This window comes from Bos indicus x Bos taurus, chromosome 5, assembly GCF_003369695.1.
Source record: "Bos indicus x Bos taurus breed Angus x Brahman F1 hybrid chromosome 5, Bos_hybrid_MaternalHap_v2.0, whole genome shotgun sequence".
Taxonomy (NCBI): Eukaryota; Metazoa; Chordata; class Mammalia; order Artiodactyla; family Bovidae; genus Bos; species Bos indicus x Bos taurus.
This window is the reverse complement of record NC_040080.1, coordinates 41,873,409-41,895,119: the sequence shown is the minus strand read 5'-3', so window position 1 is coordinate 41,895,119 and position 21,711 is coordinate 41,873,409. Positions and strand designations below refer to the sequence as shown.

The 21,711-nt window shown below is 40.7% G+C and overlaps 1 protein-coding gene across 3 annotated transcripts in view; it reads left to right on the top strand.

Annotated features, from left to right (window-relative positions):
- AMN1 (antagonist of mitotic exit network 1 homolog) overlaps positions 1-16,785 on the top strand; it is an 85,108-nt gene extending 68,323 nt beyond the window's left edge. For all 3 annotated transcript variants that reach the window (XM_027541665.1, XM_027541668.1, XM_027541667.1), the window contains one exon: positions 15,455-16,785. In XM_027541665.1, coding sequence (XP_027397466.1) covers positions 15,455-15,528 — 74 coding nt within the window. In that variant the 3' untranslated portion in view covers positions 15,529-16,785. The remainder of the gene's footprint in view (positions 1-15,454) is intronic.
- Positions 16,786-21,711: the final 4,926 nt, after the last annotated feature.

Genomic DNA, 21,711 nt, shown 5'->3' with positions numbered 1-21,711 from the left:
TCCATTTCTTCTAAGGGATTCATGCCCACAGTAGTAGATAAAATGGTCATCTGAGTGAAATTCACCCATTCCAGTCCATCTTAGTTCACTGATTCTAGAATGTTGATGTTCACTCTTGTCATCTCCTGTTTGACCACTTCCAATTTGCCTTGATTCATGGACCTAACATTCCAGGTTCCTATGCAATACTGCTCTTTACAGCATCGAACCTTACTTCTATCACCAGTCCCATCCACAACTGGGTGTTGTTTTTTGCTTTCACTTCATCCCTTTATTCTTTCTGAAGTTACTTCTCCACTGATCTCCAGTAGCATATTGGGCACCTACCGACCTGGGGAGTTCATCTTTCAGTATCCTATCTTTTTGCCTTTTCATACTGTTGATGGGGTTCTCAAGGCAAGAATACTGAAGTGGTTTGTCATTCCCTTCTCCAGTGGACCACATGTGAAGAAGAACTAAAGAGTCTCTTGATGAGAGTGAAAGAGGAGAGTGAAAAAGTTGGCTTAAAGCTCAACATTCAGAAAACGAAGATCATGGCATCTGGTCCCATCACTTCATGGCAAATAGATGGGGAAACAGTGGAAACAGTGGCTGACTTTATTTTTCTGGGCTCCAAAATCACTGCAGATGGTGGTTTCAGCCATGAAACTAAAAGACGCTTACTCCTTGGAAGAAAAGTTATGACCAACCTAGATGGCATATTAAAAAGCAGAGATATTACTTTGCAAAAGGTCTGTCTAGTCAAGGCTATGGTTTTTCCAGTGGTCATGTATGGATGTGAGAGTTGGACTATAAAGAAAGCTGAGCGCCGAAAAATTGATGCTTTTGCACTGTGGTGTTAGAGAAGACTCTTGAGAGTCCCTTGGAGTGCAAGGAGATCCAACCAGTCCATCCTAAAGGAGATCAGTCCTGGGTTTTCATTGGAAGGACTGATGTTGAAGCTGAAACTCCAATACTTTGGCCACCTGATGCGAAGAGCCGACTCATTTGAAAAGAACCTGATGCTGGGAAAGATTGAGGGCAGGAGGAGAAGGGGACGACAGAGGATGAGATGGTTGGATGACATCACCGACTCAATGGACATAGGTTTGAGTGGACTCTGGGAGTTGGTGATGGACAGGGAGGCCTGGCGTGCTGCAGTTCATGGGATTGCAGAGTTGGACAAGACTGAGCAACTGAACTGAATGAAGGAGAAGAAGAAAGAAAGCAAAAAGGTGGCAATCTAGGAAGATGGTGGACTCATGTCTAGAGACCAACTCCAAGGATTCTGCTCAGCAATGATAGTTTTTAAAGGGAAAGATGGGAGAAAGAATCTTAGTGACACATCAAGGTAGGGGGATGGGTTTTACATCATTCTCCATAGAGTGCAGACTGGCTGACTCTTTCTTCAGAGAGAAGAAAACCTTGCCAGCATGATCTGCCTGCAGGATTGCTAAGGGGACTTCTGGGGTTAAAGAACCAGTCATTTTTTAAACTACTTAATTCTTTACTCTGACTTCTTTTTTATCCAGGAAAAGAATCAACAGGTTAGATAAGGCACAATGTGCACTCAGGAGAGCATAAGTCAGGTATTCATTTCAATTGCTTACTGATTTCATTTCAATTAGTTCTTTTATAATTAGAGGGGAGCAGAAATGGGCAAACATGAAAGGGACAAAGAACTACTTGCAATTTTTGGATTGCTCATTGTTTAGAAATAAATTTATTTTTGTATATTGATCTTATGCACTGCAATGTTTCTGAACTGATTTATTCTAATTTTTAGTAGATTCCTTAGAAAATTCTATAAACTGTATTATTTAACTACAATTTTAAAAAGTTTTACTTTTTCCTTTCCAACATGAATGATTTTTCTTTTTCTTCCCTAATTTCCATAGTTAGAACCTCCAGTGTACTGTAGTATAGAAATGGCAAAAGCAGAAATCCTTGTATTTGTTCCTGATCTTAGGGGGAAAGTAGTTAGTCTCTCACCAGGAAGGATGACGTTAGTGGCAGCTTTTTCATAGATGCCCTTTATCAGGTTGAAGAAGTTCCTTTCTGTTTCTAGTATGCTAAATGTTTTTATCATGAATGTTGGACTTTATCAAATGTCTTTTCTGAGTCTTTTGAAATGATTATGTCATTTTTATCCTTTATTCTATTAACATGGTATAGCCATAAGCAAAATAATGCCCCCACCCAAATACATCCATGTTATAATGGTTAGAACCTACAAATATACTGACCTTACAATAGGAAGATGATCCTGAGTTATCCAGGTCAGCCCAATACAGTCATTGTTCTTCAGTTGCTAAGTCACGTCCAACTCTTTGCCATGCCATGGACTGCAGCACACCAAATTCCCTGTCCTTCACTATCTCCCGGAGTTTACTCAAATTCATGTCCATTGAGTTGGTGATGCCATCAAACCATCTGGTCCTCTGTCATCCCCTTTTCCTCCCGCCCTCAATCTTTCCCAGCATCAGGATCTTTTCCAATGGGTCAGCTCCTCCTATCATGTGGCCAGAGTATTGGAGCTTTGGCTTCAGCCTCAATCCTTCCAATGAATATTCAGGATTGATTTCCTGTAGGATTGACTGGTTTGATCTCTCTTGCTGTCCAAGGGACTCTCAGGAGTCTTTTCTAGCACCACAATTTGAAAGCAGCGAATCTTCGGCAATCAGCTCTCTTTATGGTCCAACTCTCACAACCATACATGTTGTTTTTCAGTCACTCAGTCATATCCAACTCTTTGCAACCCCATGGACTGTAGCATGTCAGGCCTCCCTGTCTTTCACTGTCTCCCAGAGTTTGCTCAGATTCATGTCCATTGAGTTGGTGATGCCATCCAACCATCTCATCCTCTGTCATCCTCTTCTTCTCCTGCCCTCAGTCTTTCCCAGAATCAGGGTCTTTTCTAGTGAGTTGGCTCTTCCCATCAGGTGGCCAAAGTATTGGAGCTTTAGCTTCAGCATCAGTCCTTCCAATTCAAGGTTGATTTTCTTCAAGAATGACTGGTTTGATCTCCTTGCAGTCCAAGAGACTCTCAAGAGTCTTCTCCAGCACCACAGTTTGAAAGCATCAATTCTTTGGTGATCAGCCTTCTTTATAGTCCACCTCTCACATCCATACATGACTCCTGGAAAAACCATAGCTTTGACTATATGGACCTTTGTTGGCAGTGATGTCTCTGGTTTTTCATGTGCTGTCTAGGTTTGTCATCGCTTTCCTTCCATGGAGCAAGTGTCTTTTAATGTCATGGCTGCAGTCACCATCCACAATGATTTTGGAGCCTGAGAAAGTAAAATCTGCCACTTCTTCCACTTTTCCCCTTCTATTTGCTATGAAGTGATGCCATGATCTTAGTTTTTTTCAATGTTGAGTTTCAAGCCAGCTTTTTCACTCTTCTCTTTCATGTTCAAGAGGCACCATAGTTATTCTTCATTTTCTGACATTAAAGTGGTATCATCTGCATATCTGAGGTTATTGATATTTCCCCCAGCAAGCTTGATTCCAGCATTTTACATGAGGTACTTTGCATAGAAGTTAAATAAGCAAGGAGACAATATACAACTTTGGCATACCACTTTCCCAATTTTTAACCAGTCAATTATTCGATGTCAGTTCTAACTGTGGCTTCTTGACTCATACAGGTTTCACAGGAGGCAGGTAAGGTGAGTTGGTATTCCAGTGTCTTTGAGAATTTTCCACAGTTTGTTGTGATCCACACAACCAAAGACTTTAGCATAGTCAATGAAGCAGAAGTAGATGTCTTTTCTGGAATTCCCTTGTTTTCTCCATGATCCAACGAATGTTGCCAATTTGATCTCTGGTTCCTCTGCCTTTTCTAAACCCAGTTTGTATATCTAACAATTCTCAGTCCATGTACTGCTGAAGCCTAGCTTGACAGATTTTGAGCATAACCTTGCTAGGATGTGAAATGAGTGCAATTGTGTGGTAGTTTGAACATTCTTTGGCATTGCCCTTCTTTGATATTGGAATGAAAACTGACCTGTTCCAATTTCTCTGGCCCCTGCTGATTTTTCCAAACTTGCTGACATATTGAGTGCGGTGCTTTAACAGCATCATCTTTTAGGATTTTAAATAGTTCAGCTGGAATTCCATCACTTTCACTATCTTTGTTCATCTTAACAGTAATGATTCCTAGTGAAAGTTGCTCAGTTGTGTCTAACTCTTTGCAACCCCGTGGACTATACAGTCCATGGGATTCTCCAGGCCAGAATACTGGAGTGGGCAGCCTTTCCCTTCTCTGGGGAATCTTCCCAACCCAGGGATTGAAGGCAGGTTTCCTGCATTGCAGGTGGATTTTTGGATTTTTTTATCAGCTGAGCCACAGGAAAGCCCAAGAATACTGGAGTGGGTAGCCTATCCCTTCTCTGGCCAGTTGTCCCAACCCAGGAATCAAACCAGGGTTTCCTGCATTGCAGGTGGATTCTTTACCAGTTGAGCTACCAGAGAAGCCCTCTAAAAGTTTTGCCTGCTTTAATTTAAGGTTCCAATTCTCACATAATCCAGTGAATACATTCCATTCACTAGCTAACGAGCAATAGGGTGAATCTTCCCATCTAGGAATAAAAACTTCATCAACTTCATCAACCTTAATCTCTTTCTTTTCTGAGTGGCATTTTGTCTCACAGATCCTGCTCACAGCACCAATTAATGTTTTGTGGAAAGTTTTCACTTTCATCTGAGGTTCAAAGGATTTGTTAACAAAATAAGCCACTTATTATATACAGATAAATAATAGATATTTATTAGAGAACTATCTACCTTACTTTCAATATAATAACATTAAAATAAAAGAGAAATAAAAAGAGCAGAGAGGACATCACCAAATTGGGTTTTGACCAACATCCGGACTTAAACTGGAAAGTCCCGTGCCACAGCACATCTGGAGTCCCAACTGGGAAAGGGTCCCAGGCAGCACATCTGCTCCATGGGTGAGACTTCCAATGCTTCCTAATGCCCACTTGATTTCACACTCCAGAATGTCTGGCTCTAGCTGGGTGCCCACACCATTGTGGTTATCTGGGTCTTTAAGACCTTTCTTGTACAGTTCTTCTGTGTATTCTTGCCACCTCTTCTTAATCTCTTCTTCTTCTGTTAGGTCCTTACCATTTCTGTCCTTTTCATGCCCATACTTGCATGAAATATTCCCTTGATATCTCCAATTTTCTTGAAGAGATCTCTAGTCTTTCTCGTTCTATTATTTTCCTCTATTTCTTTGCATTATTCATTTAAGAAGGCCTTCTTAATTCTTCCTCGCTATTCTCTGGAACTCTGCATTCAGTTGGGTATATTTTCCCTTTTCTTCCTTACCTTTCACTTCTCTTCTTTCCTCAGCTATTTGTAAAGCCTCCTCAAACAACCACTTTGCTTTCTTGGATTTCTTTTCCTTTGAGATGGTTTTGGTCACTGCCTCCGGTTCAGTGTTACAAACGTCTGTCCATAGTTCTTCAGGCACTCTGTCTATCAGATCTAACCCCTTGAATCTATCTGTCACATCACTGTATAAGGGATTTGATTTGGGTCATACCTGAATTGCCTAGTGGTTTTCCCTACTTTCTTCAATTTAAGCATGAAGTTTTCAATAAGGAGCTCATGATATGAGCCACAATCAGCTCCAGGTCTTGTTTTTACTGACTATATAGAGCTTCTCCATCTGTGGCTTCAAAGAACGTAATCAATTTGATTTCAGTATTGACCACCTGGTGATGTCCATGTATAGAGTCATCTCTTGTGTTGTTGGAAAAGGGTGTTTGCTATGATCAGTGTGTTTTCTTGGCAAACTCTGTTAGCTTCTATCCTGCTTCATTTTGTACTCCAAAGCCAAACTTGCCTGTTACTCCAGGTATCTCTTGACTTCCTACTTTTGTATTTCAATCCCCAAGGATGAAAAGGACATCTTTTTTGGTGTTAGCTCTAGAAGGTGTTGTAGGTCTTCATAGAACCGGTCAACTTCAGTTTCTTCAGCATCAGTGTTTGGGCATAGACTTGGATTACTCTGATATTGAATGGTTTGCCTTGGAAATGAACCAAGATCTTTCTATCATTTTTGAGGATGCACCCAGGTACTGCATTGTGGACTCTTTTATTGACTGTGAGAGCTACTCCACTTCTTCTAAGGGAGTCTTGCCCACAGTAGTAGACATTATAGTTATCTGAATTAAATTTGCCCATTCCCATCCATTTTAGTTCACTGATTCCTAAGATGTCAATGTTCACTCTTGCCATCTCCTTCTTGTCCACATCTAATTTACCTTGATTCATGGACCTTACATTCCAGGTTCTTATGCAGCATTGTTTTTTATATCGTCAGACTTTACTTTCACCACCAGATACCTCCACAGGTGAGTGTTGTTCTCCCTTTGACCCAGCCGCTTCATTCTTTCTGGAGCTATTCATAATTGCCCTCCACTCTTCCCCAATAGCATATTGGACACATTCCTACCTGGGGGGGCTCATCTTCTGGTGTCATATCTTTTTGCCTTTTCATACTGTCCATTGGGTTCTCCAGGCAAGAATATTGGAGTGGGTTGCCAACTCCTCCTCCTGTGGACCACATTTTGTCAGAACTCTTCAGTTAGACCCATATGTTGGTTGGCCCTGCATGGCATGGCTCACAGATTGAATGACTTATGCAAGCCCCTGCCCAAGTAAGATGGTAGGTGTTGCAAGAGGGCATCAGAGGGCAGACACACTGAAACCATACTCAGAGAAAACTAGTCAATCTAATCACACTAGGACCACAGACTTGTCTAACTCATTGAAACTAAGCCATGCCCGTGGGGCAGCCCAAGATGGGCGGCTCATGGTGGAGAGATCTGACAGAATGTGGTCCACTGGAGAAGGGAATGGCAAACCACTTCAGTATTCTTGCCTTGAGAACCCCATGAACAGTATGAAAAGGCAAAATGATAGGATACTGAAAGACAAACTCCCCAGGTCAGTAGGTGCCCAATATGCTACTGGAGATCAGTGGAGAAATAACTCCAGAAAGAATAAAGGGATGGAGCTAAAGCAAAAAGCATACCCAGCTGTGGATGTGTCTGGTAATAGAAGCAAGGTCTGATGCTGTAAAGAGCAATATTGCATAGGAACCTGGAATGTTAGGTCCATGAATCAAGGCAAATTGGAAGTGGTCAAACAAGAGATGGCAAGAGTGAATGTCGACATTAGGAATCAGCAAACTCAAATGGACTGGAATGGGTGCATTTAACTCAGATGACCATTATATCTACTACTGCAGGCAGGAATCCCTCAGAAGAAATGGAGTAGCCATCATTAGTCAACAGTAGTTGACTATCAGTCAACTATCAGCCATCAGTAGTCAACAAAAGTTTCTGAAATGCAGTACTTGGATGCAATCTCAAAAACGACAGAATGACCTCTGTTCGTTTCCAAGGCAAACCATTCAATATTATGGTAATCCAAGTCTATGCCCCAAACAGTAACACTGAAGAAGCTGAAGTTGAACGGTTCTATGAAGACCTACAAGACCTTTTAGAACTAACACCCAAAAAAGACGTCCTTTTCATTATAGGGGACTGGAATGCAAAAGTAGGAAATCAAGAAACACCTGGAGTAACAGGCAAATTTGGCCTTGGAATACGGAATGAAGCAGGGCAAAGACTAATAGAGTTTTGCCAAGAAAATGCACTGGTCATAAGAAACACCCTCTTCCAAAAACACAAAGAGAAGACTCTATACATGGACATCACCAGATGGTCAATACCAAAATCAGATTGATTATATTCTTTGCAGCCAAAGATGGAGAAGCTCTATACAGTCAGCAAAAACAAGACCAGGAGCTGACTGTGGCTCAGATCATGAACTCCTTATTGCCAAATTCAGACTTAAATTGAAGACAGTAGGGAAAACCACTAAAGCATTCAGGTATGACCTAAATCAAACCCTTATGATTATACAGTGGAAGTGAGAAACAGATTTAAGGGCCTAGATCTGATAGATAGAGTGCCTGATGAACTATGGAATGAGGTTTGTGACATTGTACAGGAGACAGGAATCAAGACCATCCCCATGGAAAAGAAATAAAAAAAAGCAAAATGACTGTCTGGGGAGGCCTTACAAATAGCTGTGAAAAGAAGAGAAGTGAAAAGCAAAGGAGAAAAAGATATAAACATCTGAATGCAGAGTTCCAAAGAATAGCAAGAAGAGATAAGAAAGCCTTCTTCAGCAATCAATGCAAAGAAATAGAGGGAAACAACAGAATGGGAAAGACTAGAGATCTCTTCAAGAAAATCAGAGATACCAAAGGAACATTTCCTGCAAAGAGGGGCTCGATAAAGGACAGAAATGGTATGGACCTAAGAGAAGCAGAAGATATTAAGAAGAGATGGCAAGAATACACAGAAGAACTCTACAAAAAAGATCTTCATGACCCAGATAATCACGATGGTGTGATCACTGACCTAGAGCCAAACATCCTGGAATGTGAAGTCAAGTGGGCCTTAGAAAGCATCACTATGAACAAAGCTAGTGGAGGTGATAGAATTCCAGTTGAGCTATTCCAAATCCTGGAAGATGATGCTGTGAAGGTGCTGCACTCAATATGCCAGCAAATTTGGAAAACTCAGCAGTGGCCACAGGACGGGAAAAGGTCAGTTTTCATTCCAATCCCAAAGAAAGGCAATGCCAAAGAATGCTCAAACTACTGCACAATTGCACTCATCTCACACGCTAGTAAAGTAATGCTCAAAATTCTCCAAGCCAGGCTTCAGCAATATGTGAACCGTGAACTTTGAGATGTTCAAGCTGGTTTTAGAAAAGGCAGAGGAACCAGAGATCAAATTGCCAACATCCTCTGGATCATAGAAAAAGCAAGAGAGTTCCAGAAAAACATCTATTTCTGCTTTATTGACTATACCAAAGCCTTTGACTGTGTGGATCACAATAAACTGTGGAAAATTCTGAAAGAGATGGGAATACCAGACCACGTGATCTGCCTCTTGAGAAATCTGTATGCAGGTCAGGAAGCAACAGTTAGAACTGGACATGGAACAACAGACTGGTTCCAAATAAATATGTCAAGGCTGTATATTGTCACCCTGTTTATTTAACTTATATGCAGAGTACATCATGAGAAACGCTGGACTGGAAGAAACACAAGCTAGAATCAAGATTGCCGAGAGAAATATCAGTAACCTCAGATATGCAAATGATACCAGCCTTATGGCAGAAAGTGAAGAGGAACTCAAAAGCCTCTTGATGAAAGTGAAAGTGGAGAGTGAAAAAGTTGGCTTAAAGCTCAACATTCAGAAAACGAAGATCATGGCATCCGGTCCCATAACTTCATGGGAAATATATGGGGAAACAGTGGAAACAGTGTCAGTCTTTATTTTTCTGGGCTCCAAAATCACTGCAGATGGTGACTGCAGCCATGAAATTAAAAGACGCTTACTCCTTGGAAGGAAAGTTATGACCAACCTAGTAATGTCAAAAGCAGAGACATTACTTTGCCAACAAAGGTCCGTCTAGTCAAGGCTATGGTTTTTCCTGTGGTCATGTATGGATGTGAGAGTTGGACTGTGAAGAAAGCTGAGCACCGAAGAATTGATGCTTTTGAACTGTGGTGTTGGAGAAGACTCTTGAGAGTCCCTTGGACTACAAGGAGATCCAACCAGCCCATTCTAAAGGAGATCAGCCCTGGGATTTCTTTGGAAGGAATGATACTAAAGCTGAAACTCCAGTACTTTGGCCACCTCATGCGAAGAGTTGACTCATTGGAAAAGACTCTGATGCTGGGAGGGATTGGGGGCAAGAGGGAAGGTATGACAGAGGATGAGATGGCTGGATGGCATCACCGACTCGATAGACGTGAGTCTGAGTGAACTCCGGTAGTTGGTAATGGACAGGAAGGCCTGGCGTGCTGTGATTCATGGGGTCACAAAGAGTCAGACATGACTGTGCAACTGATCTGATCTGCCCCACAACAAGGCTGTGATCCATGAAGGGGTTCATTGTCTGTCACCTTGCCAATTCATATGATAGAATGCCTTGTCCAATGTAAAATATATGATGTTTTCACCTCAGTTTTCATTAATTTTCAATATATTCAAGTTTCCTTTAAGATATTATTAATTATAATAATATGTACACCAACATAATATCAACTTTTCAATAGAAAAGAAAACTACTGCCATCAGTCTCAGTTCAGTTCAGTTCAGTCGCTCAGTCATGTCCGACTCTTTGTGACCCCATGAATCGCAGCACGCCAGGCCTCCCTGTCCATCACCAACTCCTGGAGTTCACTCAGACTCACGTCCATCGAGTCGGTGATGCCATCCAGCCATCTCATCCTCTGTCGTCCCCTTCTCCTCCTGCCCCCAATCCCTCCCAGCATCAGAGTCTTTTCCAATGAGTCAACTCTTCGCATGAGGTGGCCAAAGTACTGGAGTTTCAGCTTTAGCATCATACCTTCCAAAGAAATCCCAGGGCTGATCTCCTTTAGAATGGACTGGTTGGATCTCCTTGCAGTCCAAGGGACTCTCAAGAGTCTTCTCCAACACCACAGTTCAAAAGCATCAATTCTTCGGTGCTCAGCTTTCTTCACAGTCCAACTCTCACATCCATACATGACCACGGGAAAAACCATAGCCTTGACTAGACGGAACTTTGTTGGCAAAGTAATGTCTCTGCTTTTGACATTACTAGGTTGGTCATAACTTTCCTTCCAAGGAGTAAGCGTCTTTTAATTTCATGGCTGCAGTCACCATCTGCAGTGATTTTGGAGCCCAGAAAAATAAAGACTGACACTGTTTCCACTGTTTCCCCATATATTTGCCATGAAGTGATGGGACCGGATGCCATGATCTTCGTTTTCTGAATGTTGAGCTTTAAGCCAACTTTTTCACTCTCCACTTTCACTTTCATCAAGAGGCTTTTGAGTTCCTCTTCACATATCAATTATTAATAAGATGAATCTTACTTTCAGAATTGTTAAAAAAAAATAGATATTGGCAAATATACATAAAACTTACTATTTTAACCAGTTTTAGGGTACAATTCAGTGGATTTAAGTACATTCACATCATTGTGCAGCCATCACCATTAACTATCCCCAGAAATTTTTCCTCATCCGAAATAGAAACTCTTTGCCCTTTAAACAATAACTCCCCATTATCCTTTCCCCCAGCCTCTGGCAACGTCTGTTCTATCTTCTGTCTTTACGAATTTGCCATTATAATAAGTTTTTTAATGTGACAATTAATGTGTCCTGTCACCACAACAAGACTGTCCATGAAGGGGAAAATAGTGTACTACATTAATTAATTCCCAAATGTTAAGCTAACCTTACATTCCTAAGATAAATCCTTTTTCTCTGTTGCTAGATTTGGTTCGCTCTTGTCTTATTGAGGATCTTTGAATATATATTCATAAAAAACATTGACCTGTTGTTCTTTTTCCCTGTGCGTGTAATGTCTTTGTCTGGCTTTTGTGTAAAGGTAATACTGTCCTCATAAAACAAACTAGAAAGTGTTCCTCCCTCTCATAGATGGGGTATAAACTTCTATACGTAGTTTTATTGTAGTTGCTGTCTTTATCCATCCTTTTACTTTCAACCTATTTGAAATCTGCCATTAATCTAAATTTCCTTTAATAATAGACTTCCTGTGTAATAATTAATGACACTTTTAAAACAATGAAAACCCCATTTGTTGTATTTTGGGGCACTTAACAAAATTAGCTGCCAATGTAAACCTTGATTTCACAACTATAATTTCTTGTTTCCAGACACTCTATGGTTCTCTTTCTTATACTAAATCTTAATGTTTGACTTATTTTTGTTTTACTTAAAATAAAATCTAGTAAACATATGTTGGGCCCTCTTTTTTTTCTTTCTTATTGCTGTTGGTTAGTCATGTCTGATTCAGCGACCCCATGGACTGCAGCACGCCAGTCTTCCCTGTCCTTCACTATCTCCCAGAATTTACTCAAACTCATGTCCATTGTGTCAGTGATGCCATCTAACCATCTCATCCTCTGTTGCCCCCTTCTCCTCCTGCCCTCAATCTTTCCCAGCATCAAGGTCTTTTCCAGTGAGTTGGCTCTTTGCATCAAATGACCAAAGTATTGGGAGCTTCAGCTTCAGCATGTGTCCTTCCAATGAGTATTCAGGGTTGCTTTCCTTTAGGATGGACGGGTTTGATCTCCTTGCAGTCCAAGAGATTCTCAAGAGTCTTCTCCAACACCATAGTTCAAAAATATCAATTCTTTGGCACTCAGCCTTCTTCTTTATGATCCAAATGTGACTACTGGAAAAACCATAGCTTTGACTATACGGACCTTTGTTGGCAAAGTGATGTCTCTGCTTTTTAATATGCTGTCTAGGTTTGTCATAGCTTTTCTTTCAAGGAGCAAGTGTCTTTTCATTTCATGGCTGTAGTCACTTTCTGCAGTGATTTTGGAGCCCCCCAAAAATAAAGTCAGCCACTGTTTACATTTTTCCCCCTTCTGTTTGCCCTGAAGTTATGGGACCAGATACCATGGTCTTAGTTTTTTCAATGTTAAGTTTCAAACCAGCTTTTTCACTCTCCTCTTTCACCTTCATCAAGAGGCTCTTTAGTTCCTCTTCGCTTTCTGCCATTAGGGTGGTGTCATCTGCATATCTGAGGTTATTGATACTTCTCTCTGCAGTCTTGATTCCAGCTTGTGCTTCATCCAGCCCAGCATTCCGCATGGTGTACTCTGCATATAAATTAAATAAACATGGTGACAGTATACAGCCTTGACGTACTCCTTTACCAATTTTGAACCAGTCCATGTCTGGTTCTAACTGGTGCTTCTTGACCCACATACAGGTTTCCCAGGAGGCAAGTAAGGTGGTCTGGTATTCCCATGTCTTTAAGAATTTTCCACAGCTTGCTGTGATCCACACAGTCAAAGGGTTTAGCATAGTCTCTTTAAGTCTGAGAACCACTAAGACTAGGTTAGAGACATGTTATACATACAACATAGATTGTTAATTGCTTTACAATGTTTTGTTGGTTTCTGCCAAACATCCAGTCAACCAGCCATAGGTTTACATATGTCCCCTCCCTCTTTAACCTCCCTCACACCTCCCACCCTATCCCACTCCTCTGGGTTGTCACAGAGCGCTGCTTGAGCTACCTATATCATACAGCAAATTCCCACTGGCTATGGCAATGTATGTTTCAATGCTACTCTCTCAATTTGTCCCACCTTCTCCTTCCCCCGCTGTGTCCACAAGTCTATTCTCTATGGCTGTGTCTCTATTGCTCCCCTGCAAATAGGTTCATCAGTATCATTTTTCTAGATTCCATATATATGTGATAATACACGATATTTGTCTGACTTACTTACAGACTCTTAAGTTCATCGACCTCACTAGAACCGACCAAATTCGTTCCTTTTTATAGCTGAAACTCCTGAATTTTTTTAAAATTAATTAATTTAATTGGAGGCTAACTACTTTACAATATTATAGTGGTTTTTGCCATATATTGACATGAAATCAGCCATGGGTGTACTTGTGTCCCCCATCCTGAACCCCTCTCCCACCTTCCTCCCCATCCCATCCCTCAAGGTTGTCCCAGTGCACTGGCTTTCAGTGGCCTGTTTCATGCATCGAACTTGGACTGGTCATCTATTTCACATATGGTAATATACATGTTTCAATGCTATTCTCTCAAATTATCACACCCTTGCCTTCTCCCACAGAGTCCAAAAGTTTGTTCTTTACATTGGTGTATCTTTTGCTGTCTCGCCTATAGGGTCATCATTACCATCTTTCTAAAGTCCATATATACGCGTTAATATACTATATTGGTGTTTTCCTTTCTGACTTACTTCATTGTATAATAGGCTCCAGTTTCATCCATCTCATTAGAACTGATTCAAATGCATTCTTTTTAATAGCTGAGTAATATTCCATTGTGTATATATACCACAGCTTTCTTATCCATTCGTCTGCCAGTAGACATCTAGATTGCCTCCATGTCCTAGCTATTGTAAACAGTAGTATGATGAACATTGACCCCAATGTTCTCTTGGGGAGATCCCAACGTGTCTCTTTCAATTCTGATTTCCTCATTGTGTACGCCTAGCTTTGGGATTGCTGGGTCGTATGGCAGTTCTATTTCCAGTTTTTTAAGGAATCTCCACACTATTCTCCATAATGGCTGTACTAGTTTGCATTCCCACCAACAGTGTAAGAGGGTTCCCTTTTCTCCACATCCTCTCCAGCATTTATCTTGAAATAATTTTTAAAGTAATAAAATTTTAGCAGTATTTTTACATTAGAAGATATTATAAAACTGACTTTGTAAATGTAAACCATATTAAAATCACTCCTATATATTGTGAATAACTGAAAACCATCTAAATGTCTAGTCATATACATTGGTTAAATTACAAGGAATTCATGTAATAGTTATCTATTTAAAATCATGTTTTGTAAGTATATGACATGGAACATGTTCAACAATTGGATAAGTTGTCCTGTTCTAGTAACTACTCTCTTCCCTGACTTCTTTCAGCATGTTGCAGCTTCCCAAGGTGTTTTACCATACCTGCTGGCTTTCTTTAATCACTCCTTTGTAAACAGTCACTTCATTAACCACTGTTCAAACATGCTACTTTAGTGTGTCATCTAATTCCTGGCAGGACCCTGAGAAAGTTTAACCCTGTTACTGTCTGTTTGATGTAATTAAGATAAAATTACAGGACTTCTGTGGTGGTCTAGTGGATAGGAATCCAGCTGCCAAAGCAGGGGACATGGTTCAAACCCTGGTTAGGGAAGATCCCAGATGCTGCAGAGCAACTAAGCCCATGTACCACAACTACTGAGCCCATGCTTGAGACCCTGTGAGGCCTTGTGCCTAGAGCCCGTGCTATACAAGAGAAGCTGCCACAAGGAGAAGCTCCCTCACTGCAAAGAAGAGTACCCCCCATTCACCACAATGAGAGAAAGCCTCTGAGCAACAATGAAGACCCAGCACAACCAAAAAAAAAAAAAAGATGAGATTACTGAGAAAACAAGAAATGCCTGTTTTTTTTCAAAGTATTACTATGTTTACTGCAGCTGTGTTAGTCTTTCAGTCATGTCCAACTCTTTGCAACCCCACGGACTATAACCCACCAGGCTTCTCTGTCCATGGAATATTTCAGGCAAGAATACTGGAGTGGATTGCCATGCCCTCCTCTAGGAGATCTTCCCAGCCCAGGGATCAAACCCAGGTCTCCTACATTGCAGCCATATTCTTTACCATCTGAACTACCAGCAGGGAAGTCCAATAATAGTGATGGCTACCATTAATTAAACGTATTTTTAGTTTATACTATGCTTTGTATATCATCTCAGTCTTTTAACCCTATGATGTATAACAGTCATCATCCCCAGTTTATACATGAGGATACATTCAATATCGCTGATTACTGTGTATTAACATATTGTTATTGTTTTCTTTTGTAGATCATTCACGAGAAGTCTTGGAGCAATTAGTAGGCCCGAACAAACTAAAGCAAGTGACGTGGACTGTGTATTGATGCTCACTGAAGCTTATCAGATCTATAATCTTCATACTACTTGCCCTGGAAACAATGATCTCAGAGATTGGCTTTCAATAGTATGATTTATGCTTTGAAGATAACCTGGCTTTTAAACATTTTAATAGTGCTTTTATTTCTATATATAAGTTTGCTGATGAGTGAGTGTTCTTGAAATGGCAGTTATAGCATGCCCTCTGATATACTGGGGAAGGGTACTGTTTTCTTCTTAAATAAGAACGTTTTAAGTTACCTGTTTCCCCTGGGAATTTCCTTCTCCTAACTAGATATTTGAGCTGCTATAAGAGATATTTATCACTGTGGATAAACAGGAGAATTCTAAGTTATTTCTAAAAGCATAGTTACCTTCCTAGCTGTTTTCTGGCTACTGCCTTCCAAAGTATTTAAATGTCCACTGGCCAAAAAGCAAAGCTGAATATCATGCCTGTATATTCTTCACAAAAATTATTATTTCAATGAAACAAAGAAATGTAATAGTTTAATATCATAATCTCAGATATCATACCTTAGCCATTTAGCATATGAGTGATACTGAGGCCTTTGCCCGGCCACTTATTACATTGGTTTTTATGGCTACTTTCCCCCAATACATGCTATTCATCTACAAACTTTCTTCCTTAAAAACTGCATTCAAGAATGTGTAAGAATGAGTCAATATGAAATAGCATCACAGAGGTTGTATCCTGAAGCTCTACTGGTTTCACATTGTAAAATAAACAGCAGAGATCTTAGTTTTCAAATGCAATATATTACTATCTATAATCACAAAATTCTCTAAAACATACCATGTTTAAACTACCCCCAAATTCACCATATTCCCTATGCCAAAAGCCTTTGTCAGTGGGACCTTCTTAAAGACTTCCTATTTAAACTGTGATACAGTGAATAACAGGGAAAGTATGGTATGGTAGATTACTTGGACATACGTAGAGGGACAGGTTTACATATTCAACTCTACTTCTTCTCCTTACTATTAACTACTTTATAAATGTGCTATGTTTAAAGTGTATAGTGTACAGTATAGTGTATTGCCACTGCAAAGGTGGTACACATGCGTGTATGTATAAAATGGGTAAGGCCTGTTCCAGCTGTGAAATTTCTCTAAAGACAAATTCAGTAAGATTTAATATTGAACACCTAACCAAGTCACTACCTTTTTCCCCTTTTGAAGAAACTAGTTTCAAGATCTAAAGTGTCAGATTTTTAAGGTCTATAAAGGACTATCATCCTAAAGCAGCTTGTGGCTTGATCTTTTTTATATTACTGGTTATATCAGCTATTTTTCAGCACCCTGCTTAAAAGTCTGGTCTCCCATCCCTATCCTACCTATAACTTCACCCTTACCTGTCATTCTGAACTCTGTTTTTCCCCTATCCATCTTTTACCATCTGACATCTTATTTTTTATTTATTATCTATCTGCCCACCCTAGTATATAAGCTTCATGAAGACAGACATTATTTCTCTTTTTTCACTGCTGTATCTCCAGTACCTAGAACAGTGTCTGGTATCTAATAAGCACCCAAATATTTGTTGAATAAATAGACAAGAAAATAAATAAAAGTAATACCCATACTTCAAGTTTCTGGTCTGTGACATGTACAGAGATTGGAAGTCATCACTCCCACAAGATAAAAGCTGAACAAACTGAAAATCATGAAGCAGTACAGCATTGTTTGAAAGTAAAGTTGTGTTAGTTGTAGATGTACACTGCAAACTCGAGGGCAACCAGTAAAATAAATTTTAATAAATATGATTGACATCCTAAGGGAGGGGAGATGAAACCATATAAAATGCTCAATTACCAGAAAAGGGGGCTTCCCTGCTGGCTCAATGGTAAAGAATCCACCTGCCAATGCAGGAGACACGAGCTTGATCTCTGGTCTGGGAAGATCTCACATGCCGTGGAGCAGCTAAGCCAGTGCGCCTCGACTATTGAGTCTGTGCTCAGGAGTCTAAGAGCCGCAACTATGGAAGCTGATGCACCCTTGAGCCCATGCTCCACAAGAAGAGAAGTCATGGCAGTGAGGAGCCCACACACCACAGCTAGAGAAAGCCTAAGCAGCAACAAAGACCCAGCACAGCCAAAAAACAAAAAAAGATAAAGGAGAATTCCCCAGTGGTCCAGTGGCTAAAGACCCTGCACTTTCACTGACAAGCTGCTGCTGCTGCTAAGTCGCTTCAGTCGTGTCCGACTCTGTGCGACCCCAGAGACGGCAGCCCACCAGGCTCCCCCGTTCCTGGGATTCTCCAGACAAGAACACTGGAGTGGGTTGCCATTTCCTTCTCCAATGCATGAAAGTGAAAAGTGAAAGTGAAGTCACTCAGTCGTGTCTGACTCCTAGCAACCCCATGGACTGCAGCCTACCAGGCTCCTCCGTCCATGGGATTTTCCAGGCAAGAGTACTGGAATGGAGCCTGGGTTCTATTCCTGGCCCAGGAACTAAGATCCCACAAGACTTGCAATGCAGCCCCACCCCCACCCCAACCCCACAAAAAAAGATAAAATAAGGAAGAAAAAGTAGAACACAAAAAAGAAAAACGGCAAGGAATAGGAAACAGCTATAAGGATGGTAGAAATTAATCCAGCTATATCAATAATGTCTTTAAATGTTTAAATATGAACAATCTATTTGTTAAAAGATTTATTTATTTAAGGTTTTGGCTGGGGTGGGCCTTTGTTGCTGCATGCAGGCTTTTCTCTAGTTGTGCTGAGTGCGGGAGACTCTGATAGAGTGTTCACGCTACTATGTTGCAGAGCACAGGCTCTAGTCACTTGAGCTTCAGTAGTTGCAGCAAGTGCACTCTAGAGCGCAGGCTTATTGTTGCATCACACAAATTTAGTTGCTCTGCGGCATATGCGTTCTTCCCAGAGCAGGGATCGAAACAGTTTCTCCTGCATTGGCAAGATCTCTGAAGAAGATTTAGCTTCGGGACCAGGGACTAGGCTTGATCACTCAAGAGCTTTTGTGTAGCACAGTTTTATTAAAGTATAAGAGGGGACAAAGAAATCTTCTAACATAGACATCACAAGGGGAACGGATAGCACCCCACTTGCTAGTCTTAGCAAGGGAGCTATATACTTTTTAATTGGGTATAACAATAAATCAAAAGAATGTCTCAAGGTTACAAAGATCTTACTAGATCCAGTCCCATAATTTACATTTTCAGATGACACTTCTGTTCAGTTACTCAGTCATGTCCGACTCTTTGCAACCCCATGAAGTGCAGCACACCAGGCCTCCCTGTCCATCACCAGTGCCTGAGTTTACCCAAACTCATGTCCATTGAGTCAGTGCCCTCAATCTTTCCCAGCATCAAGGTCTTTTCAAATGAGTCGGCTCTCGCATCAGGTGGTGCAACTACTGGAGTTTCAGCTTCAACATCAGTCCTTCCAATGAATACCCAGGACTGATCTCCTTTAGGATAGATTGGTTGGATCTCCTTGCAGTCCAAGGGACTGTCAAGAGTCTTCTCCAACACCACAGTTCAAAAGCATCAATTCTTTGGCGCTCAGCTATCTTTATAGTCCCAACTCTCACATCCATACAGGACTACTGGAAAAACCACAGCCTTGACTAGATGGACCTTTGTTGACAAAGTAATGTCTCGGTTTTTTAATATGCTGTCTAGGTTGGTCATAACTTTCCATCCAAGGTGTAAGCATCTTTTAATTTCATGGCTGCAATCACCATCTGCAGTGATTTTGGAGCCCCAAAAAATAAAGTTAGCCACTGTTTCCAATGTTTCCCCATCTATTTGCCATGAGGTGATGGGACGGATGCCATGATCTTAGTTTTCTGAATTTTGAGCTTTAAGCCAACTTTTTCACTCTCCTCTTTCACTTTCATCAAGAGGCTTTTTAGTTCTTCTTCACTTTCTGCCATAAGGGTGGTGTCATCTGCATATCTGAGGTTATTGATATTTCTCCCGGCAGTCTTGACTCCAGCTTGTGCTTCTTCCAGCCCAGTGTTTCTCATGATGCATATAAGTTAAATAAGCAGGGTGACAATATACAGCCTTGACATACTCCTTTTCCTATTTGGAACCAGTCTGTTTTTCCATGTCCAGTTCTAACTGTTGCTTCCTGACCTGCATACAGGTTTCTCAAGAGGCAGGTCAGGTGGTCTAGTATTCCCATCTCTTGAAGAATTTTCCACAGTTTATTGTGATCCACACAGTCAAAGGCTTTGGCATAGTCAATAAAGCAGAAGTAGATGTTTTTCTAGAACTCTCTTGCTTTTTCCATGACCCAGCGGATGTTGGCAATTTGATCTCTGGTTCCTCTGCCTTTTCTAAAACCAGCTTGAACATCTGAAAGTTCATGGTTTACATACTGTTGAAGCCTGGCTTGGAGAATTTTGGGCATTATTTGACTAGCGTGTGAGATGAGTACAATTGTGTGGTAGTTTGAGCATTCTTTGGCATTGCCTTTCTTTAGGATTGGAATGAAAACTGACCTTTTCCAGTCCTGTGGCCACTGCTGAGTTTCCCAAATTTGCTGGCATGTTGAGTTCAGCATGTTCACAGCATCATCCTTTAGGATTTGAAATAGCTCAACTGGAATTCCATCACCTCCACTAGCTTTGTTTGTAGTGATGCTTCCTAAGGCCCACTTGACTTCGCATTCCAGGATATCTGGCTCTAGGTGAGTGATCATACCATTGTGATTATCTGGGTTGTGAAGATCTCTTTTGTATAGTTCTTCTGTGTATTCTTGCCACCTCTTCTTAATACCTTCTGGTTCTGTTAGGTTCATACCATTTCTGTCCTTTATCGAGCCCATCTTTGCATGAAATGTCCCCTTGGTATCTCTAATTTTCTTGAAGAGATCTCCAGTCTTTCCCATTCTACTGTTTTCCTCTATTTCTTTGCACTGATCACTGAGGAAGGCCTTCTTATCTCTCCTTGCTATTCTTTTGAACTCTGCATTCAAATGGGTATATCTTTCCTTTCCTCCTTTGTTTTTCACTTCTCTTTATTTCACAGCTATTTATAAGGCTTCCTCAGACAGCCATTTTGCTTTCTTGCATTTCTTTTTCTTGGGGATGATCTTGATCACTGTCTCCTGTACAGTGTCACGAACCTCCGTCCATAGTTCATCAGGCACAGTCAAATCTAATCCCTTAAATCTATTTCTCACTTCCACTGTATAATCATAAGGGATTTGATTTAGGTCATACCTGAATGTTCTAGTGGTTTTCCCCACTTTCTTCAATTTAAGTCTGAATTTGGCAATAAGGAGTTCATGATCTGAGCCACAGTCAGCTCCTGGTCTTGTTTTTGCCGACTATATGGAGCGTCTCCATCTTTGGATGCAAAGAATATAATCAATCTGATTTTGGTATTGACCATCTGGTGATGTCCATGTGTAGAGTCTTCTTTTGTGTTGTTGGAAGAGGGTGTTTGCTATGACCAGTGCATTCTCTTGGCAAGACTCTATTAGCCTTTGCCCTGCTTCATTCTGTACTCCAAGGCCAAATTTGCCTGTTACTCCAGGTGTTTCTTGACTTCCTGCTTTTGCATTCCAGTCCCCTATGATGAAAAGGACATCTTTGGTGGGGTGTTAGTTCTAGAAGGTCTTGTAGGTCTTCATAGAACCGTTCAGCTTCAGCTTCTTCAATATTACTGGTCAGGGCATAGACTTTAATTACCGTGATACTGAATGGTTTGCCTTGGAAACAAACAGAGATAATTCTATCATTTTTGAGATTGCAACTAAGTACTGCATTTCGGACTCTTTTATTGACTATGAGGCTACTACATTTCTTCTAAGGATTATTCAGAAGGTTCTTAGGAAGGAGAAATATGTCCTTGAGCAGGATACATTGTTGTTATATAGTCGTGGTACAGAGTTTAAGGAAAAACATATGCTTGAGCAAGATGAGTTGTTTTGTTGTGCAATCATCAGGTCTTGATTTAAAGAAAAAACATTTGTCCTTTATCCTCCTTGACAACTCCAGACTCCTATCTTCTTCTCGGGGACCCTGGACTTCTTATCAACCTACCTAGGAATTGACTCTCAGATTCTCAACAACTGCACCACCAGGGAAGTGCATATGTGAACAGTCTTAATACAACCTGTTTGTTAGCTATTAAGTCATTTCAAGGATCACTGTTATATATATATGGGAGATTTTAAATATTTTAAGTAATATTTGAA